Consider the following 27,885-nt stretch of genomic DNA (forward strand, 5'->3'; position numbering starts at 1 on the left):
CTAGGGGCCGCTGCCGCTTCCACTGCCACTCCCGCTGCCCCCAGCGTCCGGGATCCCGGTGCCACGGCGGCGGGAGCGCTGGGAGATAGTTTCTCGGGCCCAACGTCCGGGTCTAGGACGCGGCAATAATGAGATGGAGATGTTGAGGCAATGACGGGAGCCAGGAGCTGCCACCGGCAGGATGTGACCCAGAATCGAGCGACAAAGATCCACTCCGTCAGCAAAAGTCTAGGAAGAAAGTGGCGTGGGCGCTTGAGTGAGCGGAGTCCAGATCTGCTGGGGGCGGTGTGGTCAGAGGCGAGACTTTGGGGAAGGACGATCTGGACGTTTCCTTGAGGTGGAGTACGTGGGGACCTTGGAGTGGGTAAGTGGGTCTCTGACTCCTCCAGGGCGGACTGCTGGCCAGCCCAGAGTCTGGGCTCTTGGGAGGCCATGGGCACATCCCAGTATGGAGGGGAGGCTGAAAAGGGGGAAGGGTGGGAGCAGGGTCCTTGCAAAGGCCAGTCCGGACTCCAGGATCTAGGCACATTAAGGTAGGACCGCAGACTCCCTCGGGCCCTCTGCCTCTCGCTCACCTGCCCATAAGTGCGGCAGTGACCCTCGCAGCTTCTCTTTTCTGAGGGCCACAGCCAAGTCCGACCACAAGTAATATCAGCTTCGCAGGTGGCGAACCTGGAGGCGATGTGTGCGGAGAAGGTGGGTCAAGGCTTCGCAGCCGCAGCTAGTAATGTTGCGCGCTCCAAGCCTCGGCCTATCCAGGCACCGCGCTCAGATCCAGACCCTGCCTCTTTGGACCTCGCCCCTAACGCCTCATCCCCCCACCCCCCGCACTGCCTTCCTTCCTTTATTATTTATTTTTCTAATGAACCGCCTTTATTTATTTAGCTATACTGGGGACTGAACCCAGGAACCTGCTATTGCTAAGTAGGCGCTCTGCCCGAGCTGCATCCCCAACCGCCTGGTCCCATAGTTTATCATCTTTCTGTGCACATATCCAGAGCCATGTTTCAACTGCCTTCATCTCTGCAGACCTCAGACCCTCTGCTCCAGCCAGCCCCTCTAGTTCCCATCCTTTTCAATCAGGAGGTACTGCCCCTAAAAAACTCCAGGTCCATCAGAGGCCATGACCCATAGCCATCTTAAAAACCAGAGAAGCCACAGGCTTAGCCTCTTTCTGCCTGACTCTAAGCACTAGGCCTCGTCCTTTAGACTTTGGTCCAGTTAGGGGCGGATCATGCCTCTTCAAACCCAAGACACACCAACCTGGTCCTATATCCCGCCCAAACAATAGGCCACGCCCCCAATGCCCCGCCTCTCCTACCAGTTCTGGCAGAGCTCCTCGCAGAGCCGCGGCGTCTGGCGTACCCCCAACAGCATCAGGTGGAAGCGATTGCGGAGCGCGCGTTGGAGGTGTCCCAGGAAGGATTCGCATCTGGACATTGGGAGAGACAGGAAGGGGATGGGGCAGGATGCGCGCGGCGGAAGAGAGGTGGGATCTGGCCCCGGCAGGGGCATCTAGGCAGAGTTCACGAGGAAACGCTAGGGGGCGCGGCACTCACCCGGAGCTCGGCGTCCCGCAGCGTGGTGGGAAGATCCCAGGGCCTGATGTCTCTGGGGTGTCCATCTCTGAAGGACAACAAGGTTCTGGCAGCGGGAACGCCTGTGAGTCAGGGTCTTGGATCATCATGTAAGGTTGGGGACCTGAGGCCTGAAGATCCCCTAAACAAAGAAGACCACGATTGCATCACTTCTCCTAAACATAAAATTTAAGTAGGCGGAGACAGTGGTGGACGCCTGTAATCCCAGCGGCTCAGGAGGCTGAGGCAGGAGGATCGCGAGTTCAAAACCAGCCTCAGCAATGGCAAAGCGCTATGCAACTCAGTGAAATCCTGTCTCTGTATAAAATACAAAATAGGGCTGGGAATATGTCTCAGTGGTTGAGTGCCCCTGAGTTCAATCCCTGGGAAAGAAAGAAAGAGAGAGAGAGGGGGGGGGAGGGAGGGAGGGAGGGAGGGAGGGAGGGAGGAGAAAGAAAGAAAAGAAGGAAAGAAAGAAAGAAAGAGGGAGGGAAGGAGGGAGGAAGGAAGGAAGGAAGGAGAAAGAAAGAAAAGAAGGAAAGAAAGAAAGAAAGAAGGGAGGGAGGGAAGGAAGGAAGAAACTTAAACATAAAAATAAATAAAAATAAATGTATGGTGTTCAACTACAATTTAAAAATAAATACTAAAAATAAAATTTTAAAAAAGATAACTTCTCTTGGGATGTAAATGAAGCTTCAAGTAGAAATGATCATATATCACGTACAATAATCAGTTTATTATTTGTCATATGCCTGAAGTGATACAAATGCTCACATGCTTAACCTTCACATCACTTCTATAAGGTAGTTCTGTAGATCTGACACCCTCTCCCATTTTAGTGGTCCATGTGAAGCCCAGAGAGGTTAACTGAAGTGACCAGGGTCACACAGCCATGAACTGGCAGATTTGTGATTTGAACCCAGGCGGTCTAACACCTAGAGTCTGTTCTCTTAACCACCATTCTTCATCACTAACACCAGCTAGCACCCTCAAAGTCACCCTATGCTCTTCTCTTAAGAAAATTCTGGCATTGCCCTGGTGGAGAGGGGGCTCCTGGGTGTTGGGGATTAGGCATGGTCTGAGGTGCTCACCTGCCAGTTGCACTTGGTTTGTGCCCAGATTCGATGCAAGCTCAAGGTGTCCCTGGGACCTAGCTTGGAATTGGTGGCTCCCTCCGCAAGCCCCCAATATGATCCATGCCAGGGCCAGTTGCATGGTGCAGGCCAGGTCACTGGGCTGGATGTGGCTCCTGCAGGCCATGTCCACCTGAGAGAAGAATCAGTTGAGGTGAAGGGGTGAGTTTGGCCATCACCTTCTAGGACCTCAGAGTGGCACCCTCAGATGCACACCCAGGAAGCAGTGCCAGGCAGCATGGGGGATGGGCAGCTATTAAGGAGGCTGGGTAAAGATCGAGGAAGGACCTTCAAATAATGAGAGGGGCTGGTGGGGGTCAGGTCCTGTCTCTGACCCAGAAGTCCCTTCCATCAGACCCATACCCTTTGCATCCCTCCAGGGCCAGGTGCCACCTCCCCACCAGCTTAAAATGCATCCAGCATATCTGCCATCCTGTTGACCCTCAGCCACCCCCACTTTCCTCCGAGGCAAGAGGACACCCCCAGCCCTTCCAGCCCTCTCCTGCCCAGTCATTCTTCCTTCTCTTCTGTTCAGCCTCCTCCTGCCCTTCCGCTGACCCCTCTCACGGTCACCTTCCCTCGGCTCACAATCAGCTTAGGTGCTGCTGCCCAGGGCCGGTCCTTTGGCACCAAGCTTATCTGTGGCAAGGCTGGGGTTCTGCCGCTAGAGTCCCCAAACTCCAACGCAGGGAAAGCTTAGGGCAAGTGGACACAAGTCTAGTCCCTTCCTGTCTCCCTGCCACCCTGCCCCTCACCTGTTAGCAGCAAGACTGGGATCTAGGGGTTGCTGAGACAACTCAGGATCAAGTCCAGGAAACAGTGACTGCTGAGAGGGGCGTGGCTTGCACAGGGGCAGGACCTCCCACAGTCCCGCCCCCACTCTCGCTGAAAGCCCTGGACCGGACGAATGCATGCATGTACCCGTGCTCTGCCCTTATTTGAGTTTGTGACATAAGCTCTGTATCTATATGTTTGGGACAGTGTCTGTGTGTGAGAGAGATGAGAGTGCGTTTGTGCGTACTGTGTATGTTCAGTGCACCTGTAAGCCTCAATTGTGTGTATGTGCGTGGGTGTGTATTTGTGTGTCTCGTGGTTGAGTGTGTGTGTGTGTGTTCAGAATCTGGGTAAGGAGGTTTGTGTATATCCCAAGTCAAGCATGTGCCGTTGAGGATAAACGTCCTAGCAAATGTGGGAGAAAGAATGTAGAGGGGTGTAGAGGGAGGTGTCCTTGGGAAAGTGTTGTAGGTAAATTAGTGGAGAAAGGTTGCCGACCATGAACTTTGGCCATACATGAACAAGGCAATGTTGTCATACTGAACAGAGTGTGTGTCCGTATCTGAAAATGTGTGTGTGTGCTTGTGTGTGCTTGTGTATGCTCCTGCAGTTTCTGTAAATGTGCATTCCTTGGGAACATTCTCTTAATTCACCCATTTATTCATTTATTTATTTTGCTGGTGCTGGAGATGAACCCAGGGTGACCTACCCCTGAGCTACATCCCCAACACTTAAAATTTTTTTTTCAGTGCTGAGAATTCAACTCATGCCCTCACACATGCTAGGCAAGTGCTCTATTGCTGAGCTACATTCCCAGCCCTTAAATCTCAATAAAATATTGAGACAGGGTCTTGCTAAGTTGCTGAGGCTGACCTCAAATGTGATTCTTATGTCTCAGCCTCCTGAGTAGCTGGGATGCAGGTTTGCACCATTGCACCCAATGACAAACCTTTATTGAGCACTTACTGTGTGCTACGTCCTGGGGATGCAGCAGTGAACACAAAATGAAAATCTCAGCCTTCCTAGAGTTAACATCTTAATGGGAGAGTCAGACAGGGAATATAGCCCTGTAACGTGCATGCACACGTGTGTGTGTATGTATGTGTGTGTTATGTTAGGAGAATAATGTGTCTGTCTGTTGGATGAGAGTTTGTGCACTGGGTATCCCTTAGTTTTGGAATTGTGTGAGTGTACTTGAATGTGTTGCTTGCATTTGATGAGTGTGTGTATATCTGTTTCCCAAGAATGTTTGTATGTTTGCAGAGTGTGAGTTTATGTGTGTATATTTGTGTGCATCTGTGTCTGCTGAGTGCATGTTTGCAAATGTGTACATATGTTTTTTTAAATGTTTATTTTTTAGTTTTAGGTGGACACAATATCTTTATTTTATTTTTATGTGGTGCTGAGGATTGAACCCAGTGCCTCATGCATGCCAGGCGAATGCGCTACCACTTGAGCCACATCCCAAGCCCATATATGTTTTTTATATGAGTCTGTGTTAACTGAGTATGTGTTTCTGTGTATGCAGAATGTGTAGGTCTGTGTTTGTGGTGTATGTTTGCAGAGTGCATGGAAATACGCACTTTTGTGTGTGTGTGTGTGTGAGTGCTGAGAATATTTATAGGTGTATTATGTGTTTGCAGAGTATATTCACATGTGTCTGTATTAGCTGAGTGTGTTTGTAGTATGTGCATGTGTGTCTATGTGTGTTGTGTGTGGGTCTGTTTTGTTGGGTGTGTGTTTGTATGTTTGTGCTCCTGTGTGTTTGCAGGGTGCATGTGTGTATTTCTGTGAGCAATGACCACAGTTACAAATCTGTCTCCCTCTCACCTCAGAGTAAGGCAGGGTTTTTTCATCTATATTCCCAGATTCAAAAATACTGTCTGACACACAGTAGGTTTTCAACACTCAAGTGTTGAGTAGAGTGTCAGTAGACACCACAAGTCTCATTTGATGATGTCCTGGAGGCCTCATCAATCAAGACCTGCAGGACCTAGCCTTCCCTGGCTAGTTTCAAGGTGGACGGAGATATTTGTGGGCCAGATCTATCCACTCTTTGGACTGTGCCTCCTGCCAGACCCTCCACACCCCTTCCTCTTCCCTGACCTCAGTTCCCCACTCTGAGCTCGGATTTCAGCACCGCGGACAGGAATGCGCATGAGACCAGCACCACGGAGAGCTCCTGCGGACGCGGACGTGAGCAGAGTCCAGGCCACAGACAAAGACAGATGCAAGCAATGAACTCGAACTCGGAGAGATGGCTGCACAAACATGCCGACTAACCGAGAGGTAGAGACAGATAATGCAGGTCAAAGCTCGGAGATGAGGAGACAAGCTCTGGGGAAACACCCAGACCCAGGCTTCGCTGTCATCCCCGTTGTCCGGCAGGGGTCGCTCTCGCCCGACGGCCGTGCCCTCCAGGACCTTGGGACCAGTTACAGGTTGACACTCGGGAAGCCATTCTCCAGTCTGTGCCCACTGCCAAAACTTGGAGTGGGGAGGATTTAGACACTCTCCTCTCCAGCCCCAGTAAGCATGGCCTGTTTGGCCTCAGCTGTGTGGACACCAGGGGACGGGAGTGAAAATCTCCTCAACAGCCCCCCTCCCCAAGTACTAGATAATCGCTCTTATAAATATAGCCCGACCTGGCCTGACTCCTTAATCCTGACCGTGAGGGAAGGGACGCTAGAGACACCGCAGGGTCCATGAGGAAGGTCTGCCTGGGAGAGGCGGGGAAAGGGGTATATATGCCCCTTTTTTTGTGGGGACATCTCCCGCAAGGATGAGTCTCCTTAGTGAAAATGTCACTCTGTAAGAATGTATTTCTTGGATGTGAATGTCTTGGATGTGAATATCTCATGGATAGGGACAATTTCTCGTAGAGAATATGGCTTTCAGGGGGCTCTCATTGGGGATATCCTCCCCAGAGTTCTCACATGATGTCACCCATGGGATCTTCTTCGGGAAGGGATGCGCTTTGAGATGAAGCATCACCTTTCAGACAACAGCTGTCTTAGGATTGATTTTCAGGGTGAGGGACTGTTCTTGATTGGAGAGGGCATCCCCGCAGACACTAACTCCCCGTGGGAATGTCTCCCCGAGGGAATCTCGGGGGGCGGGGGATGTCCGCAGAGGAAATACATCTCAGAGAGAATGCCTCCCTTGGGGTGTTCCCTGCATGAGAATGTCTCTCTCTTGGGGTGTCTCTATGGGGGTCTCTCGGTAGCAAGGCTCCCTTGGGGACATCTGGAGGCTCCACCTCCCCCTCCGCCCCTTCCTCCTCCCAACGCGGGCAGCGGTGGCCGAGGCCAGGCTCGGGCGCCCAGACGCAGTGACGGCGCGGGCCCGCCCCACTTCGCTCCGCCCCCGCCACCCCCCCTCAGCCACCGCCGCCGCCGTGGTCCCCGCGGCTTCTCCCTCCCTCCTCCCTCCTCCCGCCGCCGCCGCCGCCTCCCTCCTCCCTCCCCGGGGCCGAAGCCGCCGCCGCCGCCGCCATGGACGATTCGGGCCTGATCCGCCGCCGGAGGCTGCAGGTACGCGCAGCCCGGGCCCGGGTCGAGGGGAAGGGGTCGGCGCCCTGGGGCGGGGTCAGGTAGGAGAACTTGCGCCTGGGTTGACCGGGCACCCCCTCCCACCGCCTCGGGAAGCTACCAGCAGGGAACGCGGTGGCCGCGCGTCCCGCTGCGCTGGGGACCCGCCCCTCAGGCGCCGCCCGGAGATCCAGGGAGCTGATGGAAGGGGTGAAGCCTAGCGCTCCCCCTCGAGGCCGGCCGGAGGGGCACCTGGACCGCGGGCGGGGGAGGGGCATGGGGTCGAAGTCATCGTCCCGGAGTCTAGCCAGTCTAGGGGTGTGGGGGCTTCTAGCAAAGTTATTGCCCCAGGGCTCGCGCCCCTCGGGGCCACCGGCGCTGCAGCAGCCGTAAACATGTTTATGCAGTGGCCTCGCCCCTCACCACCTCAGGAGCCCTTTCGGAGGCGTGGGACCCACACCCTCAATGGACCTATGTGGCCACCAGGATTCTTCCTACTGCCCTAATTGGACCGGCACCTAGGCAGCATCACCACTCTTCATTCCACCAAATCTCCACTACAACACCCCTCCCCACGACCGAGATCCTCAAGTCCAGCCCAGCTTGTAGGTGGGCGGGAGCGATTTTTAGCTCCTTGCAGCCTTAGAGGATGCTGGTCTCCAGGCTGCGCAGGCGCAGGAGGCGTGGGTCCACTGCACGGAGTGGGACACTGAGGGTTGTGGAGTGAAGGGATGGCGGGGGCAAATCCAGATGTCAGGAGCTCCCACTTCAAATGTAGGTAGGGATTCAGAAGCTGAGAAGGATCCTCTGCTCTTGTCTTGGGCTTGTGCTTCTGAAGGGTTAATAGGGAGGTTTGATGTGAGTGTGGTTCCTTAACATTGCTCCAAGGCAAAACCTTGGGGTCTGGCCCTTCTGAGCCTTCTTGGAGATCAGCCTCACGATTGCTACTCTTGAATTTAGATAAAGCCAAGTATGGTCCAGACTCAAGTTCCATCTTCAGTCTGGACCTTAGGGAAACAAGGGGAAGATTCAAGTCTTCACCTGGGAGTTGTCCATCATTCCCAAGGTCGGAGACCAAAGGGAGCTGATCAGTCAATGTAGCAGGAAAAGTGAAAATTAGAAGGCAGTAAGAACTTCCCGGGTGTCTGGGTGATAGTGAAGCCAGACAGGTTGGAAAGTTGATTTGCTTTCAAAGTGAGCTCATATGGCCAGATCTGGAGCCTAGGCCTCTCAAAAATCCTCCTCACGGGTTCCATCCTCCTTCCAGGGCTAGGTTAGGAAAATAGGTTCTGAGAAAAGGGAGGGAGCTGCGGCAAAGTTAGATCAAGTGCTGCAGCAGCGAAGCTGGGTCGGCGCCGTCGGGTCCCTTGGAAAAAGGGGGGAAAGGGGCGGGGCCTGCATGTGGTATGTCCCCGCCCTCGGAGCCGGCTCTGACTTCCATTGGCTCAGCTCCACGCGGGACTTCTGTTTCCCGCGCAAGTCCCCTCCCCCAGCCCTGCATCCTTCCACTCACCCACCCACCCAACCCACACGTGCACTTGGTCTGATGACCCTCGCTGGAAGGCTGTCCCCTCCTTATTCCATCTGGTAGAGTTAACTATTTCGGTGCCTGGATACACTCACACTCACGGGTGCACCTTCTTAGGATGTCCCACCACCGCTGAGTGCCCAAAGGTCTGCTGAGTGTGTTGGGATCAGACTTACAAACAGCTTCGCGAGTTCGTATGCCTCCCGCGTCCATAGCGCCATCCATTCATTAATCTCAGGGAGAAGCAGCATCCGCTCCGCAAAGCGACTTTGCAACTCTGTCTTCATTGACGACAAAGATCTGAATTCCGCAGCTCCAGTTTGCCCTTTCTTTGGCTCTAGAATGTTTGCGGGCGCTAGCAGATGAGACTGGGTTTGAGGACTTTTTCGGGTGGTAAAGATCTCCCAGGGGCTTACCTTCCAAGATCAAGTTAACCAGGTCTGTCCCTGAGCTCCGTGGCCAGAAAATCCAGGTCTTGATTTTGCCTGGGCCATTGCAGGACCAGCAGCTTTAGTCCCCCAGGTCTAGGCAGCGAGTCATTCAAGCCCATCGTGAAAAGGCAGAGGGAAAACCGGGTCTGGATTTCTAGTCATTCATGGCTGGGGATAGCAAGGCTGCCCTTTGACCCCATGCATATATCTGTCCTTAGTTCATGGGAGTGGGAAGACCCTCTGACTAATTCTCTGTCATGCAGCATGTCTATCCATAACTCCTGTTCTTTTGATTGAATTTTTATTGAGTACATAATATGTGCTAGTCACTATGCTAAGCACAGGCACCTGTGTCATCTGACAGAAGAAACTCTTGGGGACAATGTAGACCACATGCCAAGGTCACAAAAGGCAAAACGGATTTTTGGACTCAGGTTTTCTTTTTTACAGAAATCCTCAAAAGGGTCTAGAACATACATCCCCCTCCCCCTGAAGTCCCCTCAAACATTTTTTTTTTGAGAACTTTAATATTTATTTTTCAGTTACGGCTGACACAACATCTTTGTTTGTATGTGGTGCTGAGGATCGAACCCTGGCCGCACACATGCCAGGCAAGAGCTACTGCTTGAACCACATCCCCAGCCCACTCAAACACTTTTTCAACACCTCCTCCCCAGCCCTGAGCTGGGTATAGAATCCAGGACCTCCTTCACAGGCATGTGCTCTATAACAGCTACATTTTCAGCTCAAAAGACCCTTTGAAACTCTCACCCAAATCTTTCTACCTGCAGCCCTACCCAACCCAAATCACTCCATATCAGCCTTTGGATACAGAACTGGCTGGAAACCGAAGTTCCTTATCCCCGTGGCTGTCCTTAAAAAGTGCAGGGACTCTGTAACTTCTGATCTCTGCAGTGATTTCCTAAGTGCTAGAAAAATAGAAAAAAGAACTTCTTTGAATGTGGATACATAAAGTTAATAGCCAGCAATGACTACCATTGTCATCAAAAAGGATCCCTTGGCCACCACCAGATTCTCATTTCAAGTCTGTTTTGTGCCACCCTAACTATCTACCACCCCCACTTCCGTGACTCTCACTGCAGAGGCGTCATTCATTCATTCAGCATCTCAGGCTTGAGCATGCTAAGCTCATTCCTGCCTTCAGGCCTTTGCCCTTGCAGTTCCCACCACCTACTATTCTCTCTCTGCTGATCCCCCTATGGCTGGCTCTTATATTTCAGACCAACTTTAAAAAGTTATCTCTCCGGATATACCCCCTCTGGCCATGTGCTCCCTTCAAGTCGTGTCCATTATATTACATTAGATTACTCTGTCTAGTTCTATTCATAACACATTGTCTAAAGTTATTTATTTTGCTTTAACATTAATCTTATTTGGTGTCTGCTTGTCCCTCTAAATGCTACCCTTAAAGGACAGATTTTTTTTTCCCATTCACCGCTGTCTCTCACACCTAGCTAGTGTGTAAGCCTTTGCAAAGTATTTTTCGAATAAAGACTTCTGCTTCACTTGCACAAACATGCACTGAGATGCCAACCCAGCAGCCCTATATAGGGCCCTTCTGTACTTGACCCTGTGTTGGTCCTTGGGGATCAGGAGAAAAGTCACCCTGGGACACTCTCCTCAATGCATGGCCAAGGATGAAGGTGAAGATGCTGACAAGACAGTTCCATGTTAATTCTGTTCCTTGGGCTTGCTCAGTGGCCTTGTGAGTAGTGGCTACAGGTCCACGCTGACCTCCATCTTTTTGCCCCTTTCCTTTCCAGAAGGATTTGCCCCTGCCCCGGAAAAGCAGCAGGTGAGCCTTGGAAAGAGACGCACTGTTCTGGCTGCCCTTTCTTCGGCCCGGGTAGGGGCGCCAGGCGCGCGCGCAGGCGGGGCGGGGCACGCGGACACACAGCAGCGCCCCCTCCCGACCGGCTGCAGCCGCAGGGCCCTCCCCTCCCCCGCCCTCCCCTGGCCGCTGCGGCTCCAGCCTCCGCCCCACGCGCTCGCTCCCCGCGCCGCCGCCGCTGCTGCTGCCGCACCTGTCACCATGTCGCCGCCGCCGGGTCATGTCTGACTCTCTCTGGACTGCGCTTTCCAATTTCTCGATGCCCTCCTTCCCCGGCGGCAGTATGTTCCGCCGCACCAAGAGGTAGACCCCCGAACCCCCAGACCTTGTCCCGGCCCTCCGCGTAAAGCCGCCCCTTAGGCTGCTGCAGCAGGGCGGGGCCTGGGATGCTGCTCCCGGTCCAGCTGCGCCAGAGGTGTCCGCGCTTCGCCTTCCCGCCGGGATGGGATTCAATTTGGGCGGTGCGGGTCGGGAGCAGGGGGACTGCAAACTGGATAGATGGCCGCAGGGGGAGGGGTTGGCCGGGTGGGGGTTGCAAGCCTTTGTCTACTGGTGCTACGGGCTTTGCCAGCCTGGTGGGTGTTGGGAAAGAAGGGGAGGGTGGGGGGCTTGGCACCCTCAGAACAATAGCCGCAGCCTGGCCTCCCCCCACTCCCATGCCGCGTGCTCCTGGACCGGCTAATGTGCTCAGTCACTGCGGCTGAGGGTGGAGGGGCTGGAGGGGCTGGGGGCTCCCTCTTCAGGAGCTGGTGTCTTGAAAGGCAGAAGAAAAAGGGGTCTTGTATCATAGCTCAGATCCCCCCAATATAGCCTCACATTGAATATAGTGACACAGCGTCACACAGGACATGATGTCACACACACACACACACACACAACAGCCCTAGTGGCCCAGATATGCTGGGAGGTGCCACACATACCCAGCCATACAACCAGGCATGCATCAGCCACAGGTCAAAGCCATACACAAACGGGGACATCAGTGGTGTCACACATAGACTTGTAAACCCACAGATACAACATCATGTATCCCTAGTAAAATGTGTGTCACAAGCATCGCCATTAACAAACACAGTCTTGCTATCCAAGATGCACACAGATACATGTGTGGTGATGACACATCCATGCACCTAACGATGTCAAAACACAAGATATCATCCCCAGTCATGTCATTTGCTGTGTCACACTGATATCAGGACAAACACAGGGAATCTTGCAGAGACAGAGAAACACACAAAACCATGCTTTATCACACTCAAGACTCATCAGGGAATGTCATACATGGTGACATGCTTGGACATGCCCAGTGTCACAAGATGTTAAACTCACACACAGAAGATGCCAGACATGGTGAATGTGAGACACAGATACAGGCCAGTATCTTGCAAAGATTCAGAATGCTCCACCAAATCTTAAACACATGAACTCATTTATCATGCATTGTACAGAACACATAGTCACGGACAAGTCAAGTTCATACTGTCTCACATAGACCCCCAAAGCACAACTGGGTTACACATGATGTCACTCTTGGATGCACACAGTGTCACACAATGTTGAACTCATACAGTGGATGCCACACATGGATACACACTTGAATGTCAAGCACAGAGCCAAGGACACACACCCAGGATCATCAGTGGTATCACCATGACTGTCACACTGTAATTGACACTGGGTTCCAGAGGGTCACACATAATCTACACTGGGAGTGTCTCAAGTAGGTTTCACGTGCTTCCCCTGCCACACATGGTACTGCAGAGGCTTCCATTGCCTCCTCTTCCAAGAAGTCCTCCCGGGGCGCCTTCAAACACACCTGGATGGGAGAGAAGTGAGGATCTGAGATGGGAGGGTGGCTGGATGGGCAGGAACTCAGTGGGTTGCATTCTGTCCTGGCCCCCCACCCTCACCTTCTGCACAGCTGCCGCACCAGTAACCGGAAAAGCCTCATCTTGACCAGCACTTCACCTACGCTGCCTCGACCCCACTCCCCACTGCCGGGCCACTTGGGTGAGACAAGTGGTGCAGTTTTGATGGGTGTGGTGGACCAGATTATAGGAGACCTAGTTTCGGGGGCATGGCCATACCGCAGGCAGGGGCTGTCTGGAAAGAGGAGGACTCGGATTGAACAAGGGGCAGGGCTATCCTTGTAATGGCGTGGTCAGTCGGTGGAGTGAAGGGCATGGGTGGGCAGAGGCTCAGGAGAAGCTGGATTGGAAAGCGGGTAGAGATGAAAGGAGGAGCCATAGCTAAAGGGCGGGGTCATCTCAGATGAAGGTTAAAACTAAACCTTCCACCTAAAAATGTTTGGAGAGGCGGGGCCACAATCAAAGGGGTGTGGCCTACCATACATGGGTGGGACAAGACTAAAGGAGATGGACTGCTGTTTGCAACCCTCTTTGGTTATTAGATGGCCAGATGGGAATCGCCCCACACCTCAAGCCAAAAACATCCTCTCTTTCCACCACAGGTAGCAGCCCCCTGGACAGTCCCCGCAACTTCTCTCCCAATACCCCCGCCCATTTCTCATTTGCCTCCTCCCGAAGGTGAGTCCCTCCCTTGAGGGTCCCAGAACCCTGTCAGGGCCCTTTCCACCCACTGTCTGCGTCGCCATCTGTTCTCCTCCTAATTTACCCGATCTGGGGCCTGAGGGGACCAGTGGAGTGCCCCAAGGTCCCAGCGGAAAGGAGCGCCCAGACTGAGGGGCGGGGCCTATTAAAGGGCGGGGCCAATCGCGGATCCTGAATGGGAAAGGGTGCCGGGCCTTCTTTGCTTCAGCGTGAGAGCGCGTGCGCGCTCTGGGCCCAGGGTCTCCTCCCCAGCCCGGCTCCTGGCCGGCTGTTTCCATAGCAACAGGACAGGGTAGCTGAGACCAGGTGCGCAAGCGCAGACTGCGTGATGCCCTTGGAGGGAGTTGGTCTCTGAGGTGGGGGAGGGTGGCTATGGCCGGCCATTTCTCCAGGTCCCAACGCGAGTACTCAGGTTTCCCTGGGAGGTTTTCTGAGGGCCTGTGTTGCAACCTTAAATGAATTTTTGGGGGGAGGTAGAGAAGGTCATCTTTTTTGGAGAAAGTTTTGGGGAGTCACCAGCAGTCGGGGCGGGTCTCATTTTCTTTGAACTTTATGCATTCTAAGAAACGGTGTCTGAACACCAGCATGTGCTAGGAGCTACACATTCGAGGTGAATGACACCTTTCTACTTTTAGTATTGAGTGGGGTGGGCAGAGAACGGGGAGTATTGCAAAAACTGATGAAGTCTGGGGCAGGTGTCACAGGGATGGTGGGGACGGGAGAGATGGAATTTAAGTGGGGGCAATAGGGAGCCAGGACCAAGCTCTAGGATTGTCCTGCTATGCTCATCTGGATGGTGGGTGGGCTGAGCCAGGGCATGTGGGGAGGAAGGAATATGGGAGTGTGTGTCCATTGACTGTGCCATCTGTGTGGCTGTGTGCAAGTGTGTGTGTGAGGACGCATGGGCCCACACATGCCTCCCTGGGTATGTGCATCCGTGTGTGTGAACTTGTGTGTGACTGTGTGGAGGTGCACCCCCCGAGTGTCTCCAGGAGAGTATATGAACTGGGAGTGTGAATGCGTGTGTGAGCAAGCACATAGATGTGAGGGGCACGCGCCGCCTGCATGTATCTATGGAAACGTGCATCTGTGTGTGTGAGCATGCAGCTGTGTGAGTTTAAATGTGTTGCACTAAGACAGTCTTATATGTGCTTCTGCGTGAATGTGCAAATGTACAGTATGTGTGAGCTGATGTGTATGTGTGAGTGTGTCTTGGGTCTCTGCAAGTGTATATGAGTGAATGTCTGTGCTTGCATGTGTATTTGGGTCCATATGTAGGATGATGAATGTAGGTGAGGAGTGTGCTGAGGACCGTGTGTGTGCACTTGTGTGTGTGTGGTGTGAGGTAAGAATGACTGACTGTAAGTCCATGAACTTGACCACAGTAGTCACACTAACACTTGAGGGTGTGGTGGGAGTCCCTGTGCATGTTCAGAGAGTGCAGAGCTTGGGAGTGAGGCTGTGTGTGGGGAGGGCCTTCTCCTCTGAGAAGGTAGAGGCTCTGCCTTTCAGGGAGGAGCTTCCCTAGAGGCGGACTTCTGAGATCCTGGAGCTTGACTTCCTTAGGTGGGCTTTTCCAGTCTGCCTGATGTCCCCTCTGGAGGGCTTGTTTGGAGTGGGGAGGATCACGAGGAGGGACAGAGGAGACGGGAGCTTCTGAGAAGACGCAGTTGCATGGCCAGAAGACCACCTCGTGGCTCCCTTAACTCCGAGTGCTGTCAGTAGTCACAGAGTCCAGTTAGAGTCCCACACCCCTGCCCTGGCCATAGCTAGTGGCTTCTCCCACTCCTCAAGGAATGGGGGACCTATGGGGCCTGGTGGCCTCTGAGCACCTCGGTTGGGTTCCAGGGCGGATGGACGTCGCTGGTCACTGGCCTCGCTCCCTTCATCTGGCTATGGCACCAACACACCCAGCTCCACCGTCTCGGTGAGTGTGGTGGTGCAGTGGCTGCGGGGTGAGGGGCCCTTCCACCTGTAGCCTGCCGCCCAGGCCAGCCCCAGGCTGCACTTTCTGTTCGTCACGGGTGTCCACTTGTCCATCTATTAGAGAGTTGCAGTCCCCACCATGAAAGCCCTGGTCTCTGCCCCGGCGCATCTTCCTGGGAGTTCTACTCAGCTCCAACTCATTTGTAGATGGTGAGGCTCAAACTCTCAGTGTTAAGCCACTTGCCCAGGTGCCTGCAGCCAGCTGCAGCCAGGCCACAGGTTTTGCCCAGAACCCATTTGCTTTTCCCCACTCCCAATCCCTCAAAATCCTCTCCATCTGCCCCCTTTCCTACTCCTGTCTCTGGTATGCTGTTGAGCGGACAAAGATCATGTGACTGTCATTTGGTGGGGGGGCATGTGACTCAGCTTGGGGGAGCTTCATGGAAGACTTCCTGGAAGAGGTGGCATTGAAGCCAAGACAAAGTGTCAGCTTGAGTTTGGCAGGTGGAAGAGAGGGAGAAGGCTGTTCCAGGAAGGGGGACAGCTGTGCCGACCCCAGAGGCCACAGAAAACTTGCTGTATTTGGAAAGTTGAAAATAGCCTTGTGTGGAGCGCTGGGTTGGAGAAGAAGAAAGAGAGGTGATGCAGGCAGAGACCTCAATCTTTCTGGGACCAGAACACGGAGGTGGATTTTATTCTAAATCCAATGGAGAAACTCTAGAACAACTATATTGCTTCATATTAAGTTGTATTAAAATTTCAGTTTGAACAACCTAAAATTGTCACTTAGTAGTTCACAGATAGTATGCCTTTGTTATATGTGTGGAATTGGAGACAGAACCCAGGAACATGGGTTCCATGGAATGTGCTAAGCATGTTCTCTACCACTGAGTGACATACCCAGCCCCTATTTTATAAAAATAGATGTGGATAAGTTTTTTTTTTTTTTTTTCCCCTGACACTAGGGATTGAACACAGGGCCTGCTCTACAATTGAGCTATATCCCTAACCCTTAACAAAAAAAATTTTTTGAGACAGGGTCTTGCTAAGTTGCTTAGGGTCTCACTAAATTGCTGAGGCTGGCCTTTAACTTGCAATCCTCCTGCCTTAGCCTCCCAGGTATCTGGAATTACAGGCAGGTACCACTACACCCTGCTAGATATGAGGAGTTTTAAGCAGGGAGTGGGTGATGTGAAATTTAAAAAGCCTATTCTGAGGGCTGGGGCTGAAGCTCAGTGGTAGAGCACTTGCCTCGCATGTATGAGGCACCAGGTTCACAAATAAAAAAAGATATTGATATCTACAACTAAAAAAAAATTTAAAAAGCCTATTCTGAATGCAGGCCAAATCATATGGATGTCCTTGTGTGTCCCCAATGGTGATTGTGGGTCTGTCCCAGTTGATGCCAGGCCCTGTCCACCAGGGACCAAATAGGGCCAAATCCCTGTTCTTGAGGAATAGACAGCAGTAACAAATAAATAATAAGGGTGTAGTGTGTCAGGGGATAAAGCGGTAAACACGGGATAGGACGGCATTAAGGCAAAGATGTGGAGGGGAAGGTGTGAGTCGAGCAGCTATGTTCCAGACGCTTGGACAGCCAGTGCAGAGTCCCTAAAGCAAGAGCCTGCCTGGCTTGCTTAAGGATCAAGGAGGTCAGTATGACAGGAGCAGAGCAAGCAAGGGGGAGAGTGGGAGGGGGCAGTGGCCGGAAACAGGGCCAGATGGGGCAGGATCTTGTGATCTAGAGGGGAGGACTCAGGTGGGAGCCATTTCCATGTCTCTGCCAGTGGCCTCATCTGTCTCTGTTCACCTGACTGTTGCCAGGAGTCCCAGCCAGGTCCCTGGGGTCTAAGGATCATAAACCATAAGGCCAGGGTCAGGATCTATGGTGAACCTGGCCTTGTCTAGTGGCTCATCCTCCCCTCGAGTCTTAGCCCACTGTGGTTGCTCCAGTGACTGATCCCGACCCCACCCTTCCCCCTAGTCCTCCTGCTCCTCCCAGGAGCGCCTGCACCAGCTCCCCTACCAGCCCACCGTGGACGAGCTCCACTTCCTGTCCAAACACTTCGGCAGCACTGAGAGCATCACCGACGAGGATGGGGGCCGCCGCTCCCCGGCCGTGCGACCCCGATCGCGGAGCCTCAGGTAGGAAGGCACCCCCCCAAGCTGGCGATCTGGGGACTTGTGCATTGAGGGACCCAGGTCCCCAGAAAATAAAGTGGACCTAGGGCTGGGCGCGGTGGGGCATGCTTATCATCCCAGCGATTTGGTAGGCTGAGGCAGAAGGATCGCAAGTTCGAGGCCAGCCTCAGCAATTTAGCAAGGCCCAAAGCAACTTAACGATACCCTGTCGCAAAGTAAAATATTTTTTAAAAAGGCTGGGAATGTGGCTCAGTGGTAGAGTGCCCCTGGGTTCAATCCCCAGTTCCAAAAAATATTTAAAATACAGTAAAAATAAAGTGGATCTAGGACTGGCTCAGAGGCAGGGGGATAAACAGAATGGGCTTTTCTCTCCACAGCCCCGGCCGCTCCCCCTCCTCCTACGATAACGAAATCGTGATGATGAACCATGTCTATAAGGAGCGGTTCCCCAAGGTGAGACCGGGCACTGGAAGGCCAAGGGGAGGCGGGCCCGCGGGGGCACTCGCTCGCTCGCCTTGGCTCCGCGCGCCCCCTGGTGGCCCCCGCGCGCAGCACAGTCTCGGCGGCGACAGCCTCAGGGCTTTGCCTCGCAATGGGACCTCCGCCCTGTCTTGGTCCCTCCCGCAGGCCACCGCGCAGATGGAAGAAAAGCTGCGCGACTTTACCCGCGCCTACGAACCTGACAGCGTGCTGCCGCTGGCCGACGGTGTGCTCAGCTTCATCCACCACCAGATCATCGAGTTGGCCCGGGACTGCCTGACCAAGTCCCGCGATGGTCTTATCACTACCGTCTACTTCTATGAATTGCAGGAGAACCTGGAGAAGCTGCTGCAGGACGTGAGTGTGCGCGGAGGCCGGCCCCACCATCTCAGGCTTTGAACTCAGATCAGGCCCGATGCCCCGCCCCATTCAGGGAGTCCCTACCACCTGCCAGGCGCTGGTGAGGAGCTGAGGATTCCGGAATAGAAGAAAAGGACGTGGTCCCACCCTAGGTCTGATGCAGGATGCGGGAATTTAACCTTCCTCACCTCCTTCAGGTCTTGACTCAACTGCTCAGCACACAGTAGATACTTAATCAGTGTGTCGGTTAAATAATGCCCCGTGGATGATCACGGATAGCATTTGTTGAACACCCATACCGTGTGCTGGAGCTTTGGAAACACAGTAGATAGACATTCCACCCCCTCCCCCACCGAAATCCTGGTGCTGGAGATGCACAAGAAATAAACAGATCAAGCAATGTGATGATGTCACCTGACGCATAGAGCTATGAATGGAACAGAAGGGAACAGCTGGACGAAGTGTCAGGGAGGCCTCCCTGGGGATGTGAGATTGAAATTGGGACAAGAATAATAAGTGGCAGCTATAAGAAGAGATAGAGGGAATGTGTGCTGAGCAGAGGGAACAGGTCCGAGGTGGGAAGACAGTCTGGGAAATTTCAGTCCTGAAGGGTAGCATTAACCACTTAGGTGTCAGAACTGAGGTTCAATCCATCTGCTGCCACTATGTCCACAGATTTGAGAGCACAAATTCTGGACCATCTAGGTTCACATTCAGCTCATCACTAACTTGCTGTGCAGTTTTTGCCCCACTACTTAACCACTCTGTGCCTCAGTGCTTCTATAAAAAAGGGAGTTTACACATTCTTTCCCCCACCCTGGTACTGGGGGTGCATGCTAAGTACATGGTCTACCACTGAACTGTACCTCCAGCCCCTTCTTTATTTTTTATTTTAAGACAGGGTCTCTTTAAGTTGCTGAGGTTGGCCTCAAACTTTTGATTCTCCTTCCTCAGCCTCCTGAGTAACCGTACAGGCATGTACCACCACACTCAGCTATAGGACTGTTCCGAAGATGAATGAGTCAAGGTTTTAGGGCAGTGCTTTCTATAATCATTAATATTATTGTTATCATAATTGTTATCATTTTTATTGTGTAGCCTGGGCCTCAGTTTTCTCACCCTGTGGGGCTGGGAAAGGCACCTGGCTGAAGCAGGGTGCCTGTGAGTCCCAATCCCTTCTGTCCCCCACCTCAGGCCTATGAACGCTCCGAGAGCTTGGAGGTGGCCTTTGTCACTCAGCTGGTGAAGAAATTGCTCATTATCATCTCGCGCCCTGCGCGGCTGCTGGAGTGCCTGGTGAGGGGGCTGGCCGGTGGGCAGGGGGCGCTGCTGGGGTGGGGACTCTAGGAAGCCACCGCGAGCCCGCCCGGTTCTTCCCCAGGAATTCAACCCAGAGGAGTTCTACCATCTGCTGGAGGCAGCCGAGGGACACGCCAAGGAGGGTCACCTCGTCAAGACCGACATCCCCCGCTACATCATCCGCCAGCTGGGCCTCACCCGCGACCCCTTCCCAGGTGCTGGTGGGAGGGCCCCGGGCGCGGTGGCCAAGCAGGCCTGGCCTCCCGTTGCCCAGCCTCACTCTCCCTTGTCCCTAGACGTGGTCCACCTGGAGGAGCAGGACAGCGGGGGCTCCAACACCCCAGAGCAGGACGAGCTCTCCGAGGTAGGCCCCCGCCTGCCCCGGGCTTCCTGCCGGTTCTCTGCCTGCGGACTGGCTGGACCTCTGGGGTCTCGTGGGACCACGACCCTCACCACCGCGGGCCTCAGTTTCCCCACCTGTAGGATGGCATTGAGATGGCTCTTCCTCCATGAGCTTTTTGCCCTTTTTCTTTTCTTTACTTTAAAAAATAATTTTTATTTTATTTTGGTCAGAGGAAGTGCTGGGGATGCAACCCAGGGCCACCTGCACCCTGGGCGAGTGCTCTGTCCCTGAACCACGCCCCTGCCCCACGGGCCTTTTTTTTTTTTTTTTTTTTTTTAGTTGCAGCTGGACGCAATACCTTTATTTGTTTTTATGTGGTGCTGAGGACTGAGCCCAGGGCCTCGCAGGCACAGGCCAGCTAGGCCAGCACTCTACCCCTGAGCCACAACACCCCCCACCATGGGCCTTTTATCACCATAAAATACACATAGCATAAAATTTACCTTTTTCTTTCTGAGACAGAGTTTCACTGTGCTGCCCAGGCTGACCCTGATTCCAAGGCTGCAGCGATCCTCCCGCCCCAGCCCCAGCCCCAGCCTCCTGTGTGGCTGGGAACGCGGCCTCCGCCCCTATGCCTAGCAAAATGCACCATTTTTTCCATTTTGTTTATTTTTTATTTTTTTAATTTTTTGGTGGTGCTGGGGTTGGAACCCAGGGCCTCATGCATGTTACGGGCTCATTCTGCCACTGAACTGCATCCCCAACCACTTTAGAATGGAGGATTCAGTGGCAGTTAGTACATTTATAATTTTGTAAGCCATTACATGTGTCTAGTTCCAGAACTTTCTTATAACCCCAAAAAGAAGCATTACACCCATGAAGCAGTTAGCCTTCATTCTTGTCTTCCTCCAGCTCTGGCAACTGCTGATACACTTTCTAAATTTATGGATTTGCCCATTCTGGATATTTCATAGGAATGGAATAATTCATTCTGTGGCCTTTTGTGTCTGACTTATTTCAGTTAGCATAATGTTTCAGGATTTAAATTTTATTTTATTTTATTTTTTGTATCAGGGATTAAATTTAGGGGTGCTTAACCACTAAGCCACATCCCCAGCCCTTCTTTTTAAATTTTTTTTTTTTTTTTTTTTTTTTTTTTTTTTGAGATCGGGGCTTGCTGAGTTGCTTAGGGACTTGCTAAGTTGCTGAGGCTGGCTTTGAACTTTGGATCCTCCTGCCTCAGCCTCCCAAGCTGCTGGGATGACAGGCGTGCCTACTCTTACACCACAATTAACACGGGTGACTCCTGTGACCTAAAGGTGTAGGGGTTTCTCTTCACCATCAAGCAACCATTCTGCAGCAAGGGACGCCAGCTGGGTGTCCTGTCACTAACTCAGTTCTGACATTGTCTGCGTGGAGAGAGATCAGATCCTAGGGGTTGGAAGCTCAGTGCTGAGGGTCCCCTGCCCCCCTTTAGACACCTGATGCCAGTTCCAAGTGGTTTTCCCTGTGCCTCTGACAGACCGGCTGTCAATCAGGGTTCCTACTACACCCTCCTTGGGTTTGATTAATTTGCTTGAGTGGCTCAGAGACCTCAGGAGAATCCTCACTGTTTGCCAGTTTATTATAAAGGATACAAATGAAGAGCTAACAGGAGGAGGTATGTGGAAAGGGACACCGAGTTTCCATGTCCTTTTTAGAGGCACTGCTCTCCAGAACCTGACATTTCAGCCATCTGAAGGTTCTCAGGACCCTGTCTTTTTTTTTTTCTTTTTTTGTTTGTTTGTTTATTTGGGGCAGTAAAAAGGCCTGGGTATGTGGCTCAGTGGGTAAGCACCCCTGGGTTCAAGCCCAGGACAAACCAACAAACAAAAAAACAAAACACACACACACAGACATTACAATCTCACAGGACATCGGACCTTTGGCTGTTGTGGGTAGTGCTACCATGAATATGTAGACACAAGTATTCATTTGAACAACTAATTTCAGTTCTTTTGGACACATACCTAAAGGTGAAATTGCTCGCTCCTATGGTAACTCTTCATTTAACTTATTACATAAGCTTTGAATAAATTGACTAGCTCCTTGTGTGAGTGGCACCTTGGCGTGGTGAAAACTGCCCAAACTGCAGATCAGGAGCATAAATGGCTGAGGGGCAAGCACCCCAGAGCACAGGGTAGCCCCCACATAGCGCCGCCTGTTCCACCAGAGCATTGGCAGAACTTCCGGTTTGGTTGACTTTTGCAGTACTGGGGATGGAACCCAGGGTCACGCACATGCTACACAAGCACTCTACCACTGAGCAACACACCCAACTCGCCTTTATTTTATTTTGGGGCAGAGTCTTTTTAAGTTGCCCAAGTTGGCCTTCAACTTGGGATCCTCCTGCCTTGGCCTTCAGAGTACCAGGAGTATAGGCATGTGCCACTGCACCTGGATTTCCTATTCTTTTCTTTCTTTCTTTTTTTTTCTTTTTTGCCTGATTCACCTGCTGCTTCTGAAATATATGTTAAATCCTTGGGTTTTTTTAATATTTATTTTTTAGTTTTAGGTGAACACAATATATTTATTTTGTTTCTATATGGTGCTGAGAATCGAACCAAGTGCCTCACGCATGCTAGGCAAGTGCGCTACCACTTGAGCCACATCCCCAGCCCCTAAATCCTTGTTTTGAGCAGTTTCTCCATGTAATTCTGTCAGTTTTGGGTCAGATATTTTTAGACTACATCATTAGAATCATACAAGATACATATATATTTTTTGGTGGTGATACCAGGGATTGAACCCAGGACCTCACACATGCTAGGCAAGAGCTCTACCCCTGAGGCTACACCCTTGCCCTTTATTTTGACACAGGCTCTAAATTGACCACTCTGGCCTTAAACTTGCAATCCTCATGCCTTAGCCTGAGATTTCGGGCCTCTACCACCAGGCCCAGCCCTTACAGGTTTATTAAACCAGTTTCCTGTAGATGAACATAGGCATTATTTCCAGCCTTGCAATGAGCATGATAGTACATGTGCTTTTTTTGGGGAGGCGGGTGTGTGTGCCAGGGATTGATCTTAGGCATGCAACCTCTGAGCCACATCCCCAGCCCTAGTTTGTATTTTGTTTAGAGTCAGGGTCTCATTGAGTTGCTTAGTGCCTCGCTTTTGCTGAGGCTAGCTTTGAACCCGGGATCCTCCTGCCTCAGCTTCCTGAGCTGCTGGGATGACAGGCTTGCACCACGGCGCCTGGCCATGAGCAGTTTTTTACATGTGCATAAGCATCTGTAGCACAAATTCGGAAGTGAAGTTGCTGCATTGGAGACCAAGTATTTGTAATTCTCATATATACCAGATTACCTTCCAGGGGAGCTTTACTTTTTTGGGGGTGTGTACTAAGGCCTGAACCCAGTGGGACTCTACCCCTGAGCTATATATATTTTGAGACAGCATCTCACTAAATTAAACTTTTTTTTTTTTTTTAAAGAGAGAGAGAGAGAGAGAGAGAGAGAATTTTTAATATTTATTTTTTAGTTTTCGGTGGACACAACATCTTTGTTTGTATGTGGTGCTGAGGATCGAACTCGGGCCGCACGCATGCCAGGCGAGCGCGCTACCGCTTGAGCCACATCCCCAGGCCTAAATTAAACTTTTGATCCCTCTGCCTCAGCTTCTCAAATTGGCAGGCACCACCTTGGCCAACAGCTGTACAACTTTTATTTTTATTTACTTTTGGTAGTGCTGGGAGTGGAACCCAGGGCCTGAGGTATGCTAAGCATGTGCTCTACCACTGAACAACACCCCCATTGTGCTATTTTACACTCCCAACATGGAGATGTAAAAGTTCTGTTGATCTGTGGCTGTTGATGTGTAGTTTGTTAATCTTTGGTTCTGTTTTTTTTTTTGTTTTGTTTTCTTCTTTCCCCCATCTCATCTGCTAGCTATGGAATGGTGGTATCATTGCTGGGGTAGTTGGAATTTGCCTTTCTGCCATTTTAGAGAGGTTAAGCAACCTTCCTAAGCTTATAAGCTCTAACTCTACCTCCCATCCCTTGCCTATTCTCCTCTTCGATCCCTAGGCTTCTTGATCTTGATTCTGGGATCAATAAGCAGAACTTGATCCTGCGCAACCCTTCTCTCTGTCTGCTAGTCGGATGCCCAGCCCTTACAGGCTTATTAAACCAATTCTGCAGGTGTTCTGCTCTTCCTAAGGGAAGAAGTTGCAGACAGGTCTCCAGAGCCAGTCTTGGGTTAATTCTTCACTGTGGCACTTGGATGACAGACCCACCCGCCCTCTCTGTGGCCCAGTTTCCCGATTTGTGAAACAGTAATGACAAGGAGTCCCACTGTCAGGATGGTGGCGAAGGTGACTTCCTGCTTTCCCCTGCAGGGCCGCAGCAGCAGCAAAGCCAAGAAACCGCCCGGGGAGAGTGACTTCGATACCATCAAGCTCATAAGCAACGGTGCCTACGGGTGAGCCACCCGGGGCTCTGGCGGGGGAAGGGTGGCGGAGGCCGGGTGTCTCGGAGGTGACGGCCGGTCCTCGCTCTCTCCCCCTGCAGGGCTGTCTACCTGGTGCGACACCGCGACACGCGGCAGCGCTTCGCCATGAAGAAGATCAATAAGCAGAACTTGATCCTGCGCAACCAGATCCAGCAGGCCTTCGTGGAGCGCGACATCCTCACCTTCGCCGAGAACCCCTTTGTGGTCGGCATGTTCTGCTCCTTCGAGACGCGGCGCCACCTCTGCATGGTCATGGAATACGTGGAAGGTGTGGCTGCCTGCGGGGCTGCTGGGCTCGCGAGGGCTGCCGGGGGCGTGTGACCCGCGATCACCGCACTGTCCACCTGTTGATCCATCTTGTCAATGACCCGTCCATTCATTACCTTTATTTATTTGTCCAATCATCTACTGGTTTATCGATGTGCTTTTTATTTCATCAATATAGATACTGCCACCCCATGTCCTTTACCCATCCACCAGTCCTTCCATTTAGTCATTTACATTCCATTTCTCTACCCCTACATCCATGCACCTATTCACTGATTGGCTTGTTTATTTGCGATGGGGTCTCACAGTGTTGCTCAGGAGGAACACCTGGGCTCAAATTATCCTCCTGCCTCAGGCTCCTGAGTAGCTGGGACCACAGGAGTGTGCCACCCTGCCTGGCCTTCATGCATTCACTTATTCTACACCCCATCTGTTGACCACTCATAATTTTGTTTACTCCTTCCACCTTTATTTAAATTGAGACTTTTTGCTTTTTGAGAAGAATTTTAGGTTTACAGGAAAATGTTTTGGAAAGTGCAGAATTCCCACATACTTCTCCTTTACTTCCTCCTGTGACCGCATATCTTTCTTTTTGTATGAATGTGGTAAATTTATTACAATTAATGAACCGATATGGATACATTATTAACCCAGGCCCATAGGGTAACGGAGGCTCTGGATTTTGTGCTTATTATTCACCCATCCATCTTTTTATATATCCAGCCCTCCATTCAGTCACCTGTTTATTCACCGCCTCACTCACCGCCTATCATTCCATCTGTACCTGTATGTATATTTATTAACCCATCACCTATCTGTCAATATACTGTTTATGTTTTTATTTATTCACCCAAACTTCCCTTCTAGCTCCCATCTCTTCATCCATCTCTGCATTACACTGGCTATTATCTTATCTATCTATCCTATATCTATTATATCTATCTCTATTATATCTATCATTTATCTCTCTACTATCATCTGTCATCAATTTCTTTATTATATTCTTAATCTATTGTCTACCATACCAATCACCTATCATAGCTCTACTCTTTATTTATCTATCCTGTCTAGCTGGCCAGCTTCCTCCATTAACCCACCAGTTCATCCATCAATCCACTTATCCATTCATCCAATCATGAATACATATATTATTTTTTCATCTGTGTATTCATCCATTCACATGTATTCACCCCAGTAGGAACCCTGCCACCCCTGGAACACATATATGGTGTGCTTATTAGGACAAATACACCATCTCATAGGGCTGAGCTATGTCACTTCCAAGCCTTAGTCCACCATCCAGTTACTCAACAAGTGTCCTCATTGTCCCCCTTCTGGCATATGCTGTGCTAGAAAGACACTGGTGGCCCAGAGGGACAACAGACAAACACACCTCTCCCTCATGGAGCTCACATTCTGGTCTGTGGAGACAAGGTAATTTTGGATGAGGATAGAAGGAGAACCATAGGCTGAAGGAGGTGAGGGAGATGTGGGTGGGCAGGGGTCTTCTTGAGGCCTGGGTTACACCAGGAAATGTGATCTCTTGGCTCAAAATCTCCTAAAGAGAGTGTGTGGGTGTGGAGCAGCAGCAAGGGGGCCAGTGGGGCCTGGTGGGGAGCGGGGTGCGCTGGGCATGCAGGGCCTTGGCACCTGGAGCGGCATTGGATCTCATTCCAAATGCAAAGGAAGCCACCGCAGGGTTTTAAGCAGAGTTGACCTGGTCTGACTTATGTTTTAAGGACATCTATTTGACTTCAGTGGCAGCCAGATGCAGGGAAACCAGGGCAATGGCAGCTGCACTAGTCCCGGGTCATGGAGGAGGAGGTGGAGCAGCAGCTGCAGTGGGGATCTCTGGTGGCTTGAGCACACCGAGGGGTGTGTACTCAGGGTCCCCTGAGCATGGCTCAGCCCAAATTATCATTTAAAATCAACCCACCGTGGTTCCCAGCAGATTTGTGTGTAAGAATTAGTTGGAGGTGGGCACAGTGGTGCACTCCTGTAATCTCAGCAGCTCAGGAGGCTGAGGCGGGAGGATCACAAGTTCAGAGCCAGTTTTAGCAACTTAGCAGGGCCCTAAGTAACTCAGCAAGACCCTATCTCTAAAATATTTTTTAAAAAATCTGGAGGTGTGACTCAGTGGTTAAGTGCCCCGGGTTTGAGATATATATAGATATATATATATATTGGGGTTGTGGTCAAATACAGATTCCTGGACCCTGCCTTCAAAGTCTCATTTGTCAGTGTCTGAAGCCCAGCTAAATCTAACTCAAGCAAAAAAAAAAAAAAAGAAGAAGAAGGAGGAGGAAGGAAAATATATTTGACTCAGGTGACATTCTTTTTGGTCTCAAACTTGTGATTATCCTGCCTCCTCCCAAGTGGCTGGAATGACAGACATGTGCCACCACTCCTAGCTGGTTCATGTGATCTAAAATCAACAGCACCTTCTGCAGTGCGCGTGTGTAGGTTCTCTCACCATTCCAACAGGAATCTCATCATTTCTTGGCTCTGCTCTCTTTGCAGGCCCTGAGGGAGCAAGGTTGTAAGTCAGCAGATCCCAGATTACATTTAGGAGTTTAGCAATCTTTGTGAGAAAAAGAGCAAAAATTCTGAGGGTTATTCCCTGGAACAACCTGCATTACAAGTTGACCCAGGTGATACACCTGGAGAGAAGTCTAACTCTTGTAAGGAAAAAAGCTGGGCACAGTGGCACACCCTCCTGTAATCCCAGCTGCTCAGGAGGCTGAGGCTGGAGGATCACAAGTTCAAGGTCTGCCTGGGCAACTCAGTGAAACCTTGTCTCAAAAGTTAAATTAAAAAGGACTGGAAATGTTGTTCATGTTTCCTTATCTGCAAAGTGAATCGTGGGACAACGTTGATGCAGTGGTGCATGTCTAGCCCTTGGATTTGGGTCAGGGTACCGCATTTTCACCCACATCCATTCTCTGCCCCACAGGTGGCGACTGTGCCACCCTGCTGAAGAATATCGGGGCGCTTCCCGTGGAGATGGCCCGCATGTACTTCGCGGAGACCGTGCTGGCGCTAGAGTATTTGCACAACTATGGCATCGTGCACCGCGACCTCAAGCCGGACAAGTGAGCTTTGAACTCACCCAGCCCTTCCTCCCTGGCCCTTGGGAGGCTAGGGGTGAAGTGGACAGCCACCTCTGAGCCCCCCATGTGTGTT

At 51.6% G+C, this 27,885-nt stretch overlaps 2 protein-coding genes across 2 annotated transcripts in view; one reads left to right on the top strand and one right to left on the bottom strand.

The window, feature by feature from the left end:
* LOC308643229 (retbindin-like) lies at positions 1 to 11,047 on the bottom strand (the record flags this gene model as incomplete). The annotated part of the gene is made up of 5 exons (XM_081283143.1): positions 1 to 228; positions 576 to 672; positions 1,322 to 1,432; positions 1,560 to 1,719; positions 10,813 to 11,047. The coding sequence occupies 5 exons, from the start codon at positions 11,045 to 11,047 to the stop codon at positions 1 to 3; spliced, it is 831 nt and encodes a 276-aa protein (XP_081139269.1).
* Positions 11,046 to 27,885, top strand: part of LOC308645808 (microtubule-associated serine/threonine-protein kinase 1-like) — a gene marked incomplete at both ends in the record, with an annotated part of 23,975 nt that continues 7,135 nt past the window's right edge. The window contains 13 exons of the mRNA XM_081288211.1: positions 11,046 to 11,128; positions 12,747 to 12,835; positions 13,296 to 13,371; positions 15,244 to 15,322; positions 17,306 to 17,466; positions 17,841 to 17,916; positions 18,091 to 18,300; positions 19,498 to 19,599; positions 19,685 to 19,817; positions 19,899 to 19,966; positions 24,323 to 24,405; positions 24,495 to 24,703; positions 27,656 to 27,794. Of these exons, the coding sequence (XP_081144337.1) occupies positions 11,046 to 11,128; positions 12,747 to 12,835; positions 13,296 to 13,371; positions 15,244 to 15,322; positions 17,306 to 17,466; positions 17,841 to 17,916; positions 18,091 to 18,300; positions 19,498 to 19,599; positions 19,685 to 19,817; positions 19,899 to 19,966; positions 24,323 to 24,405; positions 24,495 to 24,703; positions 27,656 to 27,794 (1,508 nt within the window). The remainder of the gene's footprint in view (positions 11,129 to 12,746; positions 12,836 to 13,295; positions 13,372 to 15,243; positions 15,323 to 17,305; positions 17,467 to 17,840; positions 17,917 to 18,090; positions 18,301 to 19,497; positions 19,600 to 19,684; positions 19,818 to 19,898; positions 19,967 to 24,322; positions 24,406 to 24,494; positions 24,704 to 27,655; positions 27,795 to 27,885) is intronic.

This window comes from Spermophilus citellus, assembly GCF_964194105.1.
Source record: "Spermophilus citellus genome assembly, chromosome: 3".
Classification (NCBI taxonomy): Eukaryota; Metazoa; Chordata; class Mammalia; order Rodentia; family Sciuridae; genus Spermophilus; species Spermophilus citellus.